General features: G+C 40.5%; 1 protein-coding gene across 1 annotated transcript in view; it reads right to left on the bottom strand.

Moving 5' to 3' along the window:
- UPP2 (uridine phosphorylase 2) overlaps positions 1-20255 on the bottom strand; it is a 29766-nt gene extending 9511 nt beyond the window's left edge. Inside the window, 3 exon segments of the mRNA XM_056110440.1 lie at positions 4117-4168; positions 6694-6799; positions 20194-20255. Coding sequence (XP_055966415.1) covers positions 4117-4168; positions 6694-6799; positions 20194-20255 — 220 coding nt within the window.
- Positions 20256-21302: the final 1047 nt, after the last annotated feature.

The following is a 21302-nucleotide window of genomic DNA, read 5'->3' as shown; positions in this document are numbered from 1 at the left end:
CAAGCTACCTGTGACATATTCGATATGCCAAAAACAATAACAAGTCTCACAATGGAGACATTACTGGTGCCTGCTTGAGCAAATTGATGAACAATGGGAGGACAGTGCCACAGTGCAATTAAAGCACTTATTTATACTGTCACTGTCATCCCATTGTTTATTCATTTCCTCAAGCAGGCGCCAGCAACATCTCCATTTGTCCTAGTCCTGAGATTTTAGCAAGTGCCACATTGGAGGCTCTTTCAGGGTCAGGGAAATGAGACCCATCACTGTTACTGGGTTTTGGCATATCAAATACGCCACAGGGAGCTTGCTAGACTCTGCTGTGTGGGCAGGATACTCTCTGTAGCGAGAACTAGACAATAAGAACTAGACAATATTGCACTTATTAGTAAAAGAAATATTATTTGGTTCAAGTTAGTTTCCTTATGATTTTATTTTTTGACAGTGAATATTAACCCATATATTAGGTTAGATACTGCCTATTATTAGACATTTTTAGAAGATATGCTTAAAATATATAGGTACTGAAAATATTTGATCTAAATGATATTAGAAGCAAAAGACCTCTGAGACCTATGTGATTTTTGATTCCATATCCTCATTTACCAGTTGTTTTCAGATTTCACATCCCCAGTTGTAAGTTTTCCTGAAATTATATTATGTTAACTTAAAGTTATAAAAGATCCATGTCAAGACTTTATAACTGAACTTTCAGATTTAAACTTTGTCTTCGGTCTTAAGGAATAAATCTTATCACTACAGAAATCTTTTAGTGTCAGTGATACAGCAAATTTAGATTGTATTTCTGAATGGAGCTTAGGAAAACAGTAGGAAAATTTAGCACATAGCCCCCAAATGTTAGGTTGGTATAGCTCCTTTGTTTTACAACTTAAGTAGGAACTTTTAGGTCTATGACATAGGAAATTTAAGGTCTATGATGTTCTGTGTATGAAGTCCTGGTTGTCTCTCCCTCCATTATAGTATTTCCAGCATCCTAGTCTCCTGCTGTTTTTTTCCCATGATGCATTATGTCCAATTCTCTTTATGGCCTGCTGGTCTGTTGCTGGTATTTTCTAGTTGTTGCTTGCTTTGCTTTGACCTGAAGGTCTTTCTTGATCTCTGTACACACACACACACACACACACACACACACACACACACACACTCAGAGACGCACACACACAGGAGAATTGCTGCTTTCCCTGCTGTCTGCCCAGGACACAAGACTGGAATCAAGTGAAAGTTACCCTTTCCTTGCCTTCTTTTATGTCTTACTTATCCCCACCTCACCTATCTTCCCTACCTACAATTATCCCCCATGAAAATGTGATTTAAAAAGACCCAAGGGACAGTAGAGAGAAGTGACAGGAGAATTTCTCCACAGTTGGAAGCCTTCCTCCTATGCTGGGGGAGAAGCCAATGGGAATAGAGAAGGGACCACTAAGTCAGTGATGGTTGGAGGGATCGCTTGGGATGGGAGATGTGTGCTGAAAGTAGACAAAGGACCTAACATGATGACATCTTAGTATCTGTGTTGCAAACCATAATTCTCACAAGTAAAGTGAGAGAGTAAAAAAAGAAAGTGCCTCTATAGAGGCATGGGGTGGGGTGGGATGGGGGTGGCGGGAGGGATACTGGGAACTTTGGTGGTGGGAAATGTACACTGGTGGAGGGATGGGCGTTCGACCATTGTATGACTGAAACTTCATCATGAAAGCTTTCTAGCTGTATCTCACAGTGATTCAATAAAAAATAAGTTAAAAAATAAAAATAATATAAAGCCATTGGGTCTTTTTATATTATTTTTATTTTTTAATTTATTTTTTATTGAATCACTGTGAGATACAGTTACACTGACATCGGTTTAAATTCCTGGTACACATATGGTCTCTCTAGCACAGTCAGAGATCACTCCTGAGGACAGAGCCAAGAGTAGCCTCTGAACACCATTGAGTGTGGCTCTAAAATTTAAAAAAATAAATACAGAAATAAATAGATAAATAAAATGAGCACTGGGATTAAGTACGTTACCTAGTGTCCCTCTTCTTCCACCAGAACAATTTTTATCAGTTCCAATGATTTGGTTGTGTTTTAAATTTATTTTTAGCATTCCTGAAATTACAGAAATTACAATGGTTATTATAGTCCAGGGTGTCAAATTTAATAAAATATGATGATAAAATGGCCTGGTGACAGATTTCTTCTGTCTGGAATCCATTAGTCCCAGGAGGATGTGGCTATCAAAAAGAGCATGAAAATGGCCGGTAGCCAGGGATGAAGAGTCAACTAGTGGGGAGGTGGCCAGCAACCAGGGGTCAGCTGTGAGGGGGAGGAGTCATGGCAGGTGTCAGAGTCCAGAGGAAGCACAACCCACAGAAGGGTCCACAATCATTCAGAAATCTAAGCTAAGTGAAGTGTAATCAAAAAAAAAAGCCAGAGAGAGAGAAGAGAAAGAGGAAGAGAGAGAGGGAGAAGAGAGAAAACAATGTAGATTAAGAAGAGTCTGATCTTTGAAGTTAAGTAAACCAGTCTCTAACTCCCCTTCTTTGAGTAACTTGCTCAGTTCTATTCATTATCTCTATGGGCTTCAAATCATCTCCAATACAAAAAAAAGCCCAATATCAGGTCTGGAGAGATAGTATAGCAGATAAGTGCTTGCCTTACATCTACCTGCGTTCAATCCCCAGCATCTCACCAGGGGTGATGCCTAAAGTATAGGCCGAGTAAGGTCAGACTACTGTCACTGTCTTCCTGTTGTTCATCAATTTGCTCGTGCAGGCCCAGTAACGTCTCCATTGTGATAATTGTTACTGGGTTTTGGCATATACAATATGTCATGGGTAGCTTGCCAGGCTTTGCCATGGGGGCGGGATATTCTCGGTAGCTTGCCGGGCTCTCCAAGAGGGGTGGAGGAATTGAACTCGGGTCGGCCATGTTGACCACTTGCAAGGCAAACACCCTACCCTCTGTGCTATCACTCCAGTCCTGGTCAGACTACAGCTGGGTACAAATCAAAACCAAAAAAATAAATACATAAATAAAAGCCTAATATCCTTCAGATGGGCCGGAGTGATAGCATAGCGGGTAGGGCATTTGCCTTGCGTGTGGCTGACGCAGGTTCAATTCCTCCGCCCCTCTTGGAGAACCCAGCAAGCTACGGAGAGTATTCTGCCTGCACAGCAAAGCCTGGCAAGCTACTGGTGATATATTCGATATGCCAAAAACAGTAACAACAAGTCTCACGATTTGTTGTGAGAGGTTACTGGTGCCCACTCGAGCAAATAGTTGAACAATGGGAGGACAGTGTTACAGTGCTACTGTGCTATTCTTCAGATAATTATTAAAAATTACAGGGGGCAGAGAAATAATAGGTATGTTGCTTGCCTTGCACATGACAGACCCAAGTTTGGTCCCATCTGGTCCCCCTGAAAACTATCTGGAATGATCCCTGAGCATAGAGTTAAGAGTAAGCCTGGGGCATAACTTGGTGTGGCCCCCCAAAACAAGCAAAAGAATAAAACAAAAATGAATTATATGGGATTGAATATGTACAGTGTAGGATATTACTCCAAGTCAAAAACCATGTATCTGTGCACGCTGAAAGTAGACTATAGGCTGAACATAATGGCCACTTAATACCTCTATTGCAAACCACAACACCCCAAGGGAGAAAGAGAAAAAGGCAGTGCCCTGCCACAGAGATGGGGTGGGGCGGGGGGACAGGGTGTGGGGGTAGGAGCGATGCTGGGACCATTAGTTGTGGAAATGGGAACTGGTGGAGGGATGGATACTCAATCATTGTATGACTGAAATGCAAGCACGGAACTTTGTAAATCTGTAATTGTACCTTACGGTGATTCACTAATAAAAAAGTTAAATAAATAGAAATAATAAGAAAAATAAAACAATATGCATCATCAAAGTCTCATTAAAAAAATCTGGTTTTGCACTGGTTGAAAAAAAACTATCTATCTGACTAGCAAGTAGGGTCTACTGTTTTTTCTACTGAACTCACTGGGAGATATTCCAGAACTTGCTTATTGTTTCTGCATTGCAGAATTCAGTAAAAACAAAGCTGATTCCAATACACTAAGAAAAGGCAGTTGATCACACCTGACTGATGTGTGGGCAGCATTGGGCAGAAGATCTGGACAGGGAAAGGTCCCTGATGGGGGGAAAGAGTATCAAAGGAAATAGCTGATTGAGATAGAGCATATGCTTCACTCACAAATGACTTATTATGACGATGGGGGTGGTCTCACGGCACAGTGCTTTCTGTTTCCATTTAGTAATAATTCCAGTGCCATACTTGTTCTCAGTCTTAGATGTAATTATCCTTTTATCCAGGATCTCTGCTTCTCTTCACCCTCATTACTGTCTTTCTGGGCATTCTTAAGAATTTTTCTGATGGGACTACCATTGTTCATGAACTGCAATGGCAGTTATCCATCAAGTTTCAGTAGCAAAAAGGATAAGATCGTGGTTTAGATTGAGTTTTAAAAATTAATCAGTACAAAATTTCCCCTCTGTGGGACAAAAACTTAAGACTTTGCTCAATATCTAAGTATAAGGAGATAATTTTTATTTTGTTTTTATAAAATAGAGTAGTTTGAAAATAACCTCATTGTGTTGTGCCAGTGAACATGAATTATAACAGTTCAGATTGACCATAAAACCTAAACAGATGTTAGAATAGCTTGTGGTTTGAATTCTTCTTTGAACTGTAGCTTCTGCTATAATCAACAGGAATTTCTGAATGTTCCTGGAGACATAAAGAAGATATGTTATAGGCAGAGGCATTTTTATTTGTGAAGCTTTATTCCTAAATCAGACTTACTAAATATCACCTATAGACACCATTTTCAGTCTGGCTGTTTTAATGAGAAGTAAAATATGCCTGAAGACGACTGAAGACCACCAGTCAGCATTGACCTTAAGTGGCACTTACTGTGATTTATGTCCCACTGAAAATTTTTATTTGTCTTGTTTTTTTTCCAAGAAGACAGAAATGCATTTGGGAAGAAATATGACGCATTACAAAAAATATATAAGAACTTTGTGCAATGACTGAAAAAACTCACTATCTAATATGCCATATGTTTTAAAAGATCTAACTTTGTCATGTTGTATTAGTTAGATATACTGGAGATTATGTATTTTGCATGTTAAAAAGAAGTAAAAAATATTTTTGTAACTCATATAACACAATTTCTAAGACGATAATTATTTTCCATGTTACTTGTAACTTCTAGAAATATATTGGAAGGTACCTGCTAGTGCTTTTACAAAAGATATATTTGAATGACAGGAAACCACTTATATTATCATATATTGTGCTCTAGAAGAGACACGAGCTGGAGTAATACATTTTATGCTTAATATTAATAAGTTTGCTTAATCCATCCCTCTTTCCCTCCCTCTTTCCCTCCCTCCCTTCCTGACCCTTCCTTCCTTCCTTCCTTCCTTCCTTCCTTCTTTCCTTGCTCTACTCTCTCCTTTTCATTTTCTTCCTCCTTCCATAGGAGGAAACATCTTTTCTTCTTTGTTTCTTCCCTTTCCTTCAACCCTTCCCAATTTATTTTCAGTTATGGCTGGAAGTTCAGCACAAGCTGTGAGCCCACCAATATCCCTGGAAATCAGACTTGGCAAAGCTTAATCACAGTTCTAGAATCCTTGCTCTGACCTTACATGATGTAACTTTAATCTTCTTGGCCCTCTAAACTGAATGTTTTTGTTTTATAAAAGGAAGGAATATTTGCTAAGTCTTCCCTAAGGAGATACAATGATCCAGAGAGATAGTAGATGTGAGAACATTGTTGTCTTGTACTTGCAATGAAGTGAAAAGTCTGCTGAAAATTGGTTACCACTCTACTCGTAGACCTGTAAATAGGTATAGATCTTCTAGAATACAACATGCCTTGAAAGTTCATTGTCTTTGGACATTTCTGTGAATTTCCACAAGCTAATATAATTAAGTATTAAAAAATCTTTAGGCACAAGAACATAAATTAGAGTGCCATTTAGAAAAGAAAATATTTTAACATCAAATGAATAATAGAAATTATAGTAGATTTTTGTAAGTGTTTTTGAAAATCAGCATTCCTTTTTTGTATGTTTTAGGTAATAAACAGAAGGTGCTTTTATAATTAAAATATTTTAAGATAAAATAAATAATGCAATAGTACAATATACTAACATTATTCCATAAATACATTTGAGTGAATCATTGCCTATGAAATAACAAATATTAATAATATGAAATGTTATGTGTTATTTTTAGTAAAAATACATAATATTCTTAGCTTTGTTATTTTATGATTTAATACAATGAAAATTAGTGAGGTTTCGTTCTAAATGGCCATATAAAAGAGTGACTAAAATCACAACGAATACTAAGCACCTAGTAGTACTGTCAATAAAACTGTATCTCCAGGGACCAGAGCTGCCAAGTAATCATGTTTGTATTAGATTTAGTTTGGGAGCTTTTATGACTTGTGGTAGTGGAAATGGTCATTCAGGATGTACACATTCTAAATTGTTGGAAAGAATGAGTCTGTTTTTCAGTTCCTGTTAGGACTTCTGACATTTCTCCTGCTGAAGGTATAAAGTTTATAGTTGGAAAAAATGAGAAGAAACGTTAGCAGAGGAACTCAATCATTTTTCCTAAGGTGAGTAATATTTTTATTTTACATCCCCAAACATTGCTGGTAAATTGTGTGTTTTTGTTACCAAATCCAAATGATAGAAAATGTCTTCATCTATATACTACAGGTAAGGATCTTTAACATTAACAAACCTTTTTTTTTCAAAAAAAGGAAAGAGAAGAAAATGTAAAGGAATTTAGAGAGAAGTAATATGTCTGTGCTCATGATTGCTGCTAGCAGAAATATTGAACCGAGTTTTTATTTAGGATTAAATGACTTGTCAGGAAGCAATGAGATATAATACTACACATTTGCTTTGCACTTACTCTGTGCCAGGCATAGTCCTGAGCATGGAAATTGCACAAGAGCCTAAAAGTTGTAACAAAGAAATTACTTTATTTAATCTCATCATAACCATGATGTATTAAAATTCCAATTTTTAGTGCAGAAGCTAAGGCTTATAGATGTTTAGAAATATGTGCAAGATAATGGAATCAGATCACAAAAGAAATGATTCCAGTCATTGTGTCTAACCTTAAGATCATTTGGGGGTGGGGGGGCAATGAGAGGTTATATAATACAAACTACTAGTTTCTGATGTCAAATTTCCTAACTTCACTATCATTTGAACCACACATATATTAAGAAACTTCAGATAATCTATTTTGTCTTTTTCCTTTGTTTTCTCATATATAAATGGACAGTGACAGTAACAACTGCCTTGTAAGATTGCCTTTGGGCCATCTCTTCTATAGAATGAGATTATATCTATGGCACACTGAATGTACAGTGAACATAAAATAACTAGCTATCTTTATTTTTTTGTTTTTTTTTTTACTTTTAAGCTTTTGGGTTTTTTTATTAAAATTTTTTTTAATTTTTAATAGTGAGACATCATGAGGTACAGTTGCAGACTTACACATTTTTGTGCTTGGGTTTCAATTATCACTTATCACTTAATCACTTAATCCCCGTTATTCATCGATTTATTCGAGCGGGTGCCAGTAACGTCTCCATTCATCCCAGTTGCGTGCTAGTGTAGCCCAATGGTATCTGTTCGTTTTAGGAACATGTAGAGCCTCAAACCGATCATTTAGGGTCTTGACGAAGAAGTCTGACCATCTTATAGGTGGGCGTCCACGTGATCTTTTGATGTCTCATGGAATCCAATCAGTAATGGCTCTAGTCCAGCGGTTGTCTGTAAACCTCATTACGTGTCCAGCCCATCTGATTTTTGATGTCTTGGCAAATGAGACAGCGTCCCTGATTCTTGAGTGTTGACGATGATCAGAACTCTGGATTCTATCTCTCATTTGAGTGAATCGTGATGTTCCAAGCATAGTTCTTTCGATTCCTCTTTGAGAGACCCGAATAGTGTTCTCATCCTGTTTTCGTAGGGTCCAGGTCTCTGAGGCATATGTTAATGCAGGAAGAATAGTGGAATCAAAGAGATGTGCTCGTAGCTGGAGGTTCTTTGTCCTTTTAGTTATTTCTTCAATGCTCTTAAAGGCATTCCAAGCCGCTCTCTTCCTCCTGTGCAACTCAGGTGCCAGGTCATTCATCATGTTGATTTCTCGACCTAGGTATATATAACTGTTGCATTCGGAGATGGTGGTTCGGTTGAGAGCGAATGGAGCGTCAGGAACAAGGTTGTTTCTCATAAACATTGTCTTCGTAAGATTCAGCCGTAGTCCGACCTTTCCACATTCACGGTCAAAGTCGTTCAACCTTTGTGCCGCTTGGTTGATGTTTGGTGTTATTAGAACGATGTCATCAGCAAAGCGGAGGTGGTGTAGTTGCCGACCATCTATCTTCACTCCCATTCCTTCCCATTCCAGTCGTCGCATGATGTTCTCGAGGGTGGTACTGAAGAGTTTTGGTGAAATGGTATCACCCTGCCGAACCCCTCTCTTGATATGGATGATTACTTCTTTGTAGAATGGTGAGATCTTGGTAGTGAATCCGTAATAGAGCTCACGAAGGATCCTGATGTATTGAGTTTGTATGCCCTGATTGGCTAGGGCTTCCATGACCGCTTCCGTCTTAACAGAATCAAAGGCCTTCTTTAAATCAATGAATGTTAGACAGAGTGGCATCTTGAACTCCTGAGATACCTCAATGAGCTTGGTTATTGTGTGGATATGGTCGATGGTACTGAATCCTTTTCGGAATCCAGCTTGTTCACATGGTTGTCCTTCATCTAGTGTTCTGCTAATCCTATTCAGGATGACTCGAGTGAATAGTTTGTAGATGACAGACAATAGGCAGATTGGGCGATAGTTGCCAATGTCGTGGATGTCTCCTTTCTTGTATAGTAGTACAGTCTTGCTGGTTTTCCATTGGGATGGAACCTTGCATTCAGACAGGTAGCGTGTGAAGAGTCGAGCCAATGTATTGATGAGTACTGATGGTAAGTTCTTCAGGTGTTCAGGTCTGATCTTGTCTGGGCCAGGTGCTCTTTGTTTCTTTACAGACGAGATGGCATGTTGGATTTCAGAAGGGAGAACATTGGGAACGACATATCCATCATGTGGTATGTGGTATGTGGGCAAGTGGATGTGGCTATTAAAGAGATCTGAGTAGAAGTCATGAATAATCTTCTCCATTGCCCTTCTGGAAGATGTGATAGATCCATCATGATGTCGGAGGGCAGTCATCTTGGTTTTGTAGTTGGTGAAGGACAGGCGGGCATTACGAATATTTTCCCAGCTTCTGCTGCATCTACCAGTACTGCTGCTCTCCTGTTTTTGAGGTCATCCTTGATGGCTTCTCTGCACTGTTTTGCCAGTTCGGACGTTTGCTTGTGGTTGCCTGAGGCACGTGCCAAGCCACATTGGTGAATAAGTTCAAGAGTGTTCGAAGAAAGACGGTTTTTTGTGGTTATCTCTCTCTTGGCATTCCTTGCACAATCATGGAGGTGCTGAATCATTCGATCGTATTCCTCATCAATGTTGTCAATGCCGGCATCTTCCCATGTTGCCGCAACAGAGCCAAAGAGTTCCCAGTTGGTGGTTGTTCTGGGAGTCCTCTTCTTAAACCTTGCATTCTTTTCTCCTCGTTCTGTGAGGTAGAATTTTGCACGAAGAAGACGGTGGTCTGATCCCGTTTGGAATTTTGGGACAACAGCAACATCGGTTAGGCAAAACTGCCGATTGAATATGATGTGGTCTATTTCATTATGGAACCGTCCATCGGGAGACTCCCATGTCCAACGTTTAGATTCAGCCTTTTGGAATTGTGAGTTACCATGGAAGGTTTTGGTTGACATGATGAACTCAGACAGTCTGTCACCCTGTTCGTTCCATTCCAGGCCATGGGTTCCGATGTGGAGTTCATCGACTGATCTTCTTGGTCCTATCTTGGCATTAAAATCACCGACAATGATCTTGTAGAAGGTGTGATCTTCTTTATAGAATTTCTCCAGCTCCATGTAGAATTTCTCAGTTTCTCTTTCACCATAACTTGATGTTGGTGCATAGACAACAAAGAAACTGCCGGTAGTGAGCCACATTTATTCAAGTGTAATCGTCCGATTTGGGTTGTTAGGCATTCAAATGAATCAATGCTCGTGACTAAGTTTGTGTTGACAAGGATACCGACACCACCGACGCTTCTTTTATCACATGTTCCAAGGAACAGTTCTTCTCCAGTGTCGAAAACAGCATGATGGGATTGATGTCTTCTCGTTTCGGTCAGACCAATGATGTCGAACTTGATCTTTCGTGCTTGTACCATAAGGTCTTCAATGGATGCAGCGGATGCCAGCATACGAGCATTAAAAGTACAGACAATCATTTTTGTTTTTCTGCGTTTTGGCAGCCTATGTCTGCCTTGGTGTTTTATCAGCCTCTCCTTCCATATCCTTCTCGACTCTGCATATTCAGGGTTAGGGAAATGAGATCCATTTATTACTGGATTTGGCATATCTATTTGGTCTATTTGGCATAGACCACGGATAGCTTGCCAGGCTCTGCCGTGCGGGTTGGATATTTAAGGATATTTAAGGTACCCTGAAAATTTAGAGAAAAGTAATTAAATAGTCGCGCGGCCGCGAATGCGGGAGCTTGTTGTGATAATCTCTGGATCCTGGCCTTTGTTGGGGTTACACAGCAGTTGGAGGGTGTAACTGTCTAGCTACTGACAGGTCCAGTCCCAAACCGTGCAGGCTTGGAGATCTCAGCCCCGGGTCCCACACACCTGGGTTCCTCTGCCAGTTCTGTTATGTCTGAGGTTTATCCAAGTGTGTGGAGAGTGGCCCCAGTAAGGCCTTGGTTGGGGCCTGGAGGTCTTCAGCTGTTGGGCCCTGGCGAGGATAGTCAGACACAGGGTAGGAGACTCTGCCTTGTGCTCTCCCGGGAGCTTGTTGTCATAATCTCTGGATCCTGGCCTTTGTTGGGGTTACACGGCAGTTGGAGGGTGTAACTGTCTAGCTACTGACAGGTCCAGTCCCAAACCGTGAAGGCTTGGAGATCTCAGCCCCGGGTTTTATTTCAATTATACAATGATCAAATACCCATCCCTCCACCGGTGCCCATTTCCCACCAACAAGGATTCCAGTATCCCTCCCACCCCCCATCCCCCCATCCCACCCTGCCTCTGGGGCAGGGCATTCCCTTTTGTTCTCTCTCTCCTTTTGGGTGTTGTGGTTTGCAAAAGAGGCAGTGGGTGACAATCATGTTTAGTTTATAGTCTACTTTCTGCATGCTTCTCCCATCCTGGGAGGATCCTCCCAACACCCTTTATTTGGTGCTCCCTTCTTTATCTGAGCTCCCTTTTCCCCTAGTATGTGTGGTTGGCCTCCAAGCCATGGAGTAAAATTCCTAGTACTAATCTCGGCCAATCTTGGGTGTTAGTCTCCTATTTTGTTACTTTATGTTCCCCAGATGAATGCAATCTTTCTGTGTCTATTCCGCTCTTTCTGACTCATTTCGCTTAACATGATACTTCCCATGTATTACCACTTGTATGTAAATTTCATGACTTCGTCTTTTCTAACAGCTACAATAGTACTCCATTGTGTAAATGTAACAAAGTTTCTTTAACCAGTCATCTGTTCTCGGGCACTCAGGTTTTTTCCAGATTCTGGCTATTGTAAAGAGTGCTGCAATAAACAGACAATTGCAGATGTCACTTTGACTATACATTTTTGCCTCTCTGGGATATATTCCCAGGAGTGGTATTGCTGGATCAAATGGGAGCTCAATTTCTAAGTTTTTGAGAATCATCCATACTGTTTTCCAGAAGGGCTGAACCAGTCGGCATTCCCACCAACAGTGAAGGAGTGCCCCTTTCTCACCACATCCGCGCCAGCACCGGTTGCTTTTGTTCTTGTGGACATGGGCCAGTCCCTGTGGTGTGGTTTTGATCTGCATCTCCCTGATGATTAATTATGTGGAGCATTTTCTCATGTGCCTTTTAGCCATCCGGATTTCTTCTTTGTAAAAGTTTCTATTCATTTCATCTCCCCATTTTTTGATGTGGTTGAATGTTTTCTTTTTGTGGAGTTGAACCAGTACTTTGTATATCCTTGAAATTAACCCCTTATCAGATGTGTATTTGGCGAATATCCTTTCCCATTCTTTAGACTCTCTTTGTATTTTGGTCACTGTTTCTTTGGAGGTGCAGAGGCTTCTTAGTTTAAGATAGTCCCATTTGTCTATTTCTGTTTTCACTTGCTTGGCCAGCGGTGTGACATCTTTGAAGACACCATTAGCTTCTATGTCATGGAGGGTTTTCCCAACTTTTTCCCTCAATGTACCTTATAAATTCCGGTCTGATGTTGAGGTTTTTAACCCACTTAGATCTTACTTTTGTACTTGGAGTTAGGCAGAGGTCTGAGCCCATTTTTTTGCATGTAGCCGTCCAGTTTTGCCAAGCTATCTTTATTTTACCTCCCAGAACTAAGAACCTTAAAGGTACTAACTTTGGTGCAATTTACAAGAAAAAGTAGAGCAAGCTGATCATGCATCAAAATTTATCATGCATAAGAATGATGGATTAGGCAATACAGAGATGCTTCTTGAAGTAACATTGCCATGGATGTCCAATGTGACCCCAAGCTCAGTTCAAGCTTGCACAGGTTGGTGATAGTAGAACTGGATAAACCATATTTGTGAGCTGTCATTTGATCTCTGGATTTGAGAACAGCTTTCTTAGGTGCTCAGGTCAAGAGTCTTGTGTTCTATACCAGCAAGGATTTTAAATTTAAAAGTATAATTTTGTCTTTTGGTGGGGGCAGGGGAGCGCACATGTGATGGTGCTCAGGTCTTCTGACTCTGCCTGTGGATCATTGCTGGTGAGGCTGGAGGATGGTCTTTATAGTGTACAGGGATTAAATCCTAGGTCAGCCACTTGCAAAGCACATGCCTTACCTCCTGTACTATCTTCTAGGCACCAAGTTAAAAAGATTAAGTACAACTGGTGGAGAAAAATCTGGTAGGCCGGGAGACACCTATTATACCCAAATCCAGTTTGCCATTACAGTGATGTAGCATCAAGACTTACAAGAATGTGCTTAGCTTGTATGGTATGAGCAATTGAAAATATCCCTATTTTGTTGTGTAGCAACAAAATGAATATTGTCTTTCTCCGTAAGAGGGTTGATCAGGGACCCAAGGGAAAGTTCAGAGGCTGAGAGCAGCTGCATAAAAAGTGCAAGGTTCTGAGTTCAGTCCCTGCTCCTACTCTTGCCTTTGAGCATGATCAAGATAGCTGTGCTGTTTGAGCCTGATAACTCTGCTGTCTATGATCTGTGGTGCCACAAGCTACTTCTGGAAGCACTACCGTCAGATGTATGTGAGCCCTGAAACTAAAGGGGCAAAAGACCTGGAGAGCTCTGCAATTACATGGTGTATGAGCTCCACTGTCAGGAAGTGTGATTCCTGATAAGCATATGTGTGTGAGCCCCACAAAGATGCCCAGCAAACTCTGCAACCTGAATGTGTGTGAACCTGAGTCATGCAACAACAGCTACAATACAACAACAAAGGTAAGAAAATATGTAGGAAGGTACTTACTCGGTAATTGACCCTTGCCCCTGACAAAGGAGTCCAAGGAATAAGTAGTTATTAGTATAAGTAAGCTGCTATATATTTTTTAAAAAAGAGAAGAATATTCTGTAATGACAGTTCTACTAGAAATTATTTCTTTTTTTTTTTTATAATTTATTTATTTATTGAATCACTGTGGGAAAAGTTACAGAGCTTTCGGGTTTAGGTCTCAGTCATGTAGATACCAAACACATTTCCCTTTACCAATACTCATTTTTAACCCCGAACCCCAATAGACCCCCACCTCCCACCCCTCCCAATTCTTTGTGAGGCAGATGAGTTCTAGTTAATACTCTATCTACTTTGACTAGATAGATTATTTTGATAGAAGATGCACAATTATTGTTTAGAGTTTACGACCCACCCCCCCCCCCCCATCAGACATGCTGAAACAGCATTGTGGAATGATTCGCTTTCTACAACTTGGTTTAAGAATAAAATGAGGTCGTGCGGACGCGATAGCGGCCGCGCGGTTTTGAATTTCTGCTATTTTACTTATTGACCCTGGAAGAATTTCTATTAAAAGTTAGCTAGTTAAGAGATTGGTTTCTGTGCCCTGGAGTCATGGCCGTGCCGGAGAGCCGCTCGTGGGGGGCAGCTGGCGACCTCGGTGGGGCGTGGGGGACGGCCCACAAAGCCCCCCTTCCCATGAGGTTCCCGCCGCTCCCCCGAGCCCGGCTCAAACCCGCTTTCCACAAGGCTCCCGTGCGGCCGCCATCTTTCTTTCCAGAGAGGAGCGGGCGGGCCGGTCAACGCCCTTCCCCCTCCGGGCAGGCTTGGTGGCGCGGATCAACACAAGTCCATTTGCTTTTCTGCTCCAAGCGGCTGGTTCTCTGTGCTAAGTCCTTGTGCCTCCGGGGGCGTGGCCGTGCCGGAGAGCCGCTCGTGGGGGGCAGCTGGCGACCTCGGTGGGGCGTGCGGGACGGCCCACAAAGCCCCCCTTCCCATGAGGTCCCCGCCGCTCCCCCGAGCCCGGCTCAAACCCGCTTTCCACAAGGCTCCCGTGCGGCCGCCATCTTTCTTTCCCCAGAAATTATTTCAACCTTGATAAGCCTTACTCTGAATTATTAGCAAACGAATGAAAGATCCTCATCTTGAGTTTGTTGCTGTGCCTGTTCTTGTCCTGAAAGGCCTGTCCTGGACAAAGGTGTCTCCACTAACTGCTTTCCCAGACGAGGCCATGAGCTATGAGAGGAGCAGAACCCAAGCGCAGAGTCTGGTTTTGTAGACAACTGTGCTATGCAATCAGCAGTGCAAGGTTGTTTGCTACTTTATTACAAAGCCTCACAGAACATGTCCTTAGCTTAAGAAGATGAATGGGCTTCAGAGTGTATGCACCAATTACAAAGAAAATCATGTTTTTTCAAACTACACATTTAACTGTTTTGGAATGCAGTTGTATCCTTCCTGAGCTCCTGCTTTAAGACTGGTTCAGTCACATCCCGCTGTTCAGGAGTGAAGTCTCATCTGTTAATGTTCCTTTCCTTTTTTAGTTTTTTTTTTTTACTTTTTATTGAATTACTGTGAGATAGACCTTACAAAGCTGTCCGTGATTGGATTTCAGTCATACAGTATTCCAACTCCCATCCCTCCACCAGCATACATTTCCCAGCACCACATTCCCTCTATCACCCCCCACCCCCCAGCCTGCCTCTGTAGCAGGCACTTTTCTTCTCTCTCTCTTTTTCTTTTAAGATTAGAAGAATTATGTATTCTAAATATGTAAAAAGGGGAAAAATCACTGAAAATACCGTGCACTTTGATTCAGCAGTGTGTATGTGTGTCTGTGTGTCTGTGCGTGTCTGTGTGTGTGAGATCAGAATTTACAATTCTAAAAGGTTCGTCACTGGAACTGATGTTGCACTGCCATTGTGGACTCCTCCACCCTTGCAGATTGCAGCACTTCTTTCCACCCCAGCAGCAATTGCTATAGTTCAGTGTCCCATCACAACAAGGCCAAAGAGTCCACTGACCTTTCCTTCTCTCTTGGGGAAGTAGTACAAGACATGCAACCTGGAGTCAAGCTAACTGACTATTCTCTAGTAAAGGCCTCAATTCAATCTACTCATCATTATAATGCACATAATCTTTAACCCTTGTATATTTTGTTAGTAACCATATAACACTTTCATTATGAGTGATAATAACTATCTACACCACACCAAAGTGGGTCAAGCCATCTTTGCCAGGACCACTGGGATTTAATTCCTCCTGTTTTCCTCAGATACCTTAAAGTCTTAATTAAATACATAAAAAAAGTTTTGTGTATCTACCTATCTCTGTTTATGCTCAACCTCATTGTTCATCAAAATTATCCTTGCAGAGAGGACTGCAAAGGACACTAGTTGCATATTCCAACTAATGTCGACACTAAAAGTATGTTTTCCATTTTCCTGGATGCTCTCATGTGCAGACGAAGTTAAAAACCCCGATATAGGCCTGGTTGCTGAAATATCCATTCCTTTTTTTATGTATTTGACTTTGAATCATTTTTCAAAGTAAAATTCAATATCACCTCCTTTGTGAGTTTTTCAAGAATTTTCCCTTTTTGGTCAGCGGAACAAACTCCACATCCCACTGTGTTCCTAAAGCACTATTTCAAGCTAACACATATAGAGAGCATTTCACATGCTATTTTTTCTCCCTCTGTCCACTCACACAAAGTTTAATTCCCTCATACAAACTCTATCACTGAGCTATATCCACCACCCACTTAGTTTCCATGTCTTTACCTCAATGAATAGAATTCTTCAGGAAATAGAAAAAAATACTATAATTTCTTTCTTAAGACATTAAAACATATTCTTGATTGGTTAGTGGATCATAGCTGGTTTCAAAATAAAACACTCCATGTTGTCAGTCTACTTGACTGCTTCAGAACCAGCTTCAAAATCTCAAATTCAAAGGATTCTTGCTTCCTGCTTTCTTCTAGGTGAGAGGCAAGAGGACAATTTCCTTGATTCCTCATTAGGCAAAATGCAGTCAATGAACCAATTGCCTGGCCTGAAAGCTTATTTGAAATACAAAACAGGTCCCATTCCCAACCTGTGAATGAAGAATCAAAATATTCATTTAAACCCCCTATTTAGTGATTTTTCTTACACACTGAAGTTTGAAAAACATTGCTATGCACTTTCTCTTCTAACTTCCATAACACTTTGTGTCAAACTTCCAAAATTGCTTTCACTGACTGGACATTCTTCTTTGGATTCCTAAATTAATCAATGAATAACTATACCAAAAAGAGTCTTTTATTTGCAAAAATGTTTCTAAAAGTCCACTTATCAGGGTTGCCTGAAATAATTTTGAAAGTTACTGTTACCTAATTAGGCCCCAATCCTACAAATTCTCAATTTGTAAAGGAGATATAAACCTACTGCTTTTTAAATTGGTGCTCTACTCCAGGCTGGAGCGATAGCACAGTGGGTAGGGCGTTTGCCTTTCAAGTGGCCAACATGGCCAACCCAAGTTTGATTCCTCCACCCCTCTCAGAGAGCCCAGCAAGCTACCGGGAGTATCTAGCCTGCATATATATATATATATATATATATATATATATATGAATGAATATATATTCAATATGCCAAACACAGTAACAATTGTCACAATGGAGACGTTACTGGGCCTGCTCGAGCAAATCGATGAACAATGGGAGGACAGTGACAGTGACAGCTTTACTCCATTTCCTGTCCCCTTCAAGAAATGCAACATAAACATTTATTTATTCTTTCTTTTTAATTATATTATTATAATTATGAGTATACCTTGGGTTTTCCTTGATATCTTTACCAATGTCTAATGATTTCCTTGTCAGAACATTTGGGTCATGTTTTCCGAATATTCTTTGCTTGTTTTTAGACTATACCTGAAAGTGCTCAGAATATACACCTGGCTCTGTGATCAGCAATCACTCCTGGTGTTTCCCAGGGAACTAGATGGGGTTCTAGGAATCAAATGATCCATCAGCTACAAGCAAAGCAAGCATCTTAATTCCTGATCTATCTATCCCCCCGAAAAAAAAATCTTAATTTCTTTGGGCTCAGCTGGAAACCATTCAAAAGGATTACTCTATCAGGGTTGGTTTAGGACAACATGCCAAACTCAACCTAATATAAATCTGGCCATTAGAATACTTAAACCTTTCTAAAATATATACTATTTTACTAAATGGACTTGTGGTTAGTGTTTACTTAAACTTTTTGGTTTTTTTTAATTAATTTATTAATTTTTATGGTTTGGGTCATACCCAGCATTTCTCTGAGCTTACTCGTGGCTCTTTGCTTAGGGACTACTCCTGGGTGCTCAGAGAATCATATGGGGTACTGGGGATCAAATCCTGGTCCACCTCATACAAGACAAGCACCATACTCTCTGTACTACCTTTGCAGCCACTTTTTAGAAAATACATTCTTTATCCTAAAGAATGGGCAGAAATTGGGATTGAGAGTAAAGACAGAACAAGTGACACAGCATGATTACAATTAAACATTGGTAATCAAAGATAAGTGCTGGCTGAGAAGTCTTATCTTACTGTGACTTTCATTTTCATAATTTTTCTTTCTCTTTTTGTGGCCTCATTGGGAGAAAAAATTACTAGGAGGCTGCCTCTGTTTGTGAAGACTAAGTGGTGCATTTTCTGAACTGATGACATGATGGAGACCCTAAGCAAGATATTTCATACAACTCTCAGGAAATCAGAGGGAGAACTCTTTAAACCTCATGAAGATTAATGTTCTATTATGTTCTGTGAACCCGGGGCAAGAATTGGAGCTAAATTTGCAGACAGCTTCAGCAGATTTATGTCTACCCCTGAGATGAATACCATACGCAGTGTTTTAAGAGTGAACTCTATGTAAAGTCAATCACAAAGCACACAAAATCGCTTCATAATATGCTACAACACAGTTAAACCTCCCTTAGGCACTGGGAGTCCCCTTTAATTATTTCTCAGAGACAGCCCATGGTCCTAGAATTAAAGGCTGGATTCCAGGCTAAGCTTTCAATATATTTCACTCACACATATTGGTTAAATATTTACCTCTATCCCCCAACTTATTTTGTCTTCTTTTCTTTCTGTATTCAATATATAATTGTCATGTTGCTGTTTTTTATTGAATGGGGTAAATTCCCACCCCAGCTTTACACCAAGAACCAACGACTGTCAAAAATGTCACTAGGAGGGACATTTTCACTTATGAAATTTAAATACCTGTCGAACTCTATCTGCTGAGCATTTACTAAAAAATCCAAAAAGTATTCGTATAATGAAAACCAAATACAAATTTATTTACTCACCCAGCATACATATTCCTGTCAAATATCATAGACTTGTTGGCAGCAAATAAAATGGAGCCATACTTTGTACATGTGAATCATCCTTGTTAAATTAATACCAATAAAGAAAAATAAAGACACCTGCTATTAAATTACAGAACTACAGATCTAATGAGAATAGATAGCTTTAGGTTATAAAGACACCTGCCTTAAAACTTATATTTTTGAATAACACAGTGAGTAGCGTGCTTGTCTTGCACATGGCCTATCTAGGTTCGGTCTCTGGCACTCCATATGGTACCCTACACACCACTAGGTGTGACCCTGAGCAGAACCAGGAGTAACTCTAAGCATCTCTAGGTATGAAAAAATGAGCACCAACTTACATTTTCAAAGGAACAACAGATGACCAATATTATCAGAACTGGAGATTTTGTCAAAGCATTGAGCTTACATGGGTGGGGTGGGGGACCTCGTAGCACACTTGAGACATTGCTGGAGGAAAGCTGACACTTTGGTGACAAATGTAGTGTGGGAATAAAGTATGCATGAAAGGTATAATAAACAACATTTTATTTTATTTTAGTTCCCGTGAGATACAGTTACAAAGCTTTCATGTTTGAGTTTCAATCATAGAATGATCAAACACCCATCCCCCCACCAGTGCACATTCTCCACCACCAATGTCCCCAATATAGCGCCCCTTTATAGCCCTCTCCCTGCCTGTGGATAATATCCCTCCCACCCCATCCCCCTGCCCCGTCCCACCCTACCTCTGTGGCAGGGCATTCCCTTTTAAACAACATTTTTAATCCTGTCAGTGTCAGTACTGCAATAAACATGGTATAAGTAAATAAAAACTTACTTCTCTTCTGGATTACGAGTTACTAAGAGAACATTTCACTTAGCACTCTAAATTATTTCATCAATTTAAAAAACTATCTTCCCAGACAAGGCATTTCATACAACAACCTAGCTCTCAGAGTAACATTTTCCCCAAGAAGACAGGTTCCCACTGAAGGTGTGGCATCCTAGTTTTTTGACCATGTTGGTTAGCTTGCTAACTGTTGACTAGTAGTACATCTCCCTTACGTCTGCCCATGGCACATAGACTAAATTACTTGGAAACAAATTAAAAATGAGTGAAAGGTTTCTATTGATCTCCATAAAAACTCCAACAGGTTGTCTTAAATATATGTCCAGGGTGGGGTTGGAGACAGTACTGCAGACATGTCTTACACATGTCTGACACAGTTTCGATCTCTGGCACCACATTTTCCCCCATGTTTCACCAGGAATGATCCCTGAGTGTAGAGCCAGAAGTAAGGACTGAGTAATGCCAGTGTGCTACTTTCCCCCGCTCCCCAAAAAAAGTGTCCAGGGACACAGTCAGGGGTAGAAGTGTTTGCTTTGCATGATGCTGGCCTAGTTCAATTGTAGCTCCACATGATTCCCCAGGCATGGGTGAGTGCAGTTCTGGAGGTCCATGAGCAGCACCCTGGAGACCTGAGCTGGAGCAGCACTGTGTCCTTGGGCCCTTACATTAAGAACTGCCCCTAAGCCTCCTGAGCACTGATTTGGAGACCTCTTCCAAATCAAACTAAAAATTATTCTTCAGACTGTCTGGTATGCGTGAAAACTTTCAAATCTCAAACATTGCACTTCCCTACTCTAGTTCTTTCCCTCACTGACTTGGTTTAATTTTTTATGATCACTAATGAGGAAAACATCCAAAATCAGGATCTCATAAAACCCTTCATAAGAACTTTGTCCATTCAAATTCACACAGAAGTTCTGATTAATTAAACAGGTATGTTTTCCAGTGCCTCTTCATGTAACTAAAAGCCAAATTTTCCTGTGAACATCCAGTGAATAAGCAAAGGGCAATAAAATATAGCCTGATGGCTTCAAAAAACAGTCTTTTGAGGAGCAACACCTGGAGGTGCTCTGGGCTTATTCCTGGCTCTGAACTTAGTGATCACCTCTGGTGGATTCAGGAGACCATACAGTATGCCAGGGATCAAACCAGGGCTGGTCACATGCAAGACAAATGCCCTACCTACTATATAAAAAAGTTGCTTCAGCCCAGAAAAGAGTCTTAAAGAAATCCACGCATTCACTGCTTTTGCTGTTGTTTCTTGCCTTGTACTTTTAAAGGAGAAATAGAAAAGACTAGAGGAATTGCATCCTGCCCCTTTTTCTAGCTCAACTCCTATGGCATTGAATGCACTGGTGGTGAGAGCTTCAAAAATTTTAGTCTCATGGTTTTCAATCAGAACCTAAAATGTTTATAAATGTTCAAATAACAGCGGACGGGCTGAATTTAAAAATG

Source organism: Sorex fumeus, unplaced genomic scaffold (genome assembly GCF_029834395.1).
Source record: "Sorex fumeus unplaced genomic scaffold, SorFum_2.1 ptg000009l, whole genome shotgun sequence".
Classification (NCBI taxonomy): domain Eukaryota; kingdom Metazoa; phylum Chordata; class Mammalia; order Eulipotyphla; family Soricidae; genus Sorex; species Sorex fumeus.
The sequence above is the reverse complement of the archived record's forward strand: the minus strand, read 5'-3'. Positions and strand labels throughout refer to the sequence as shown.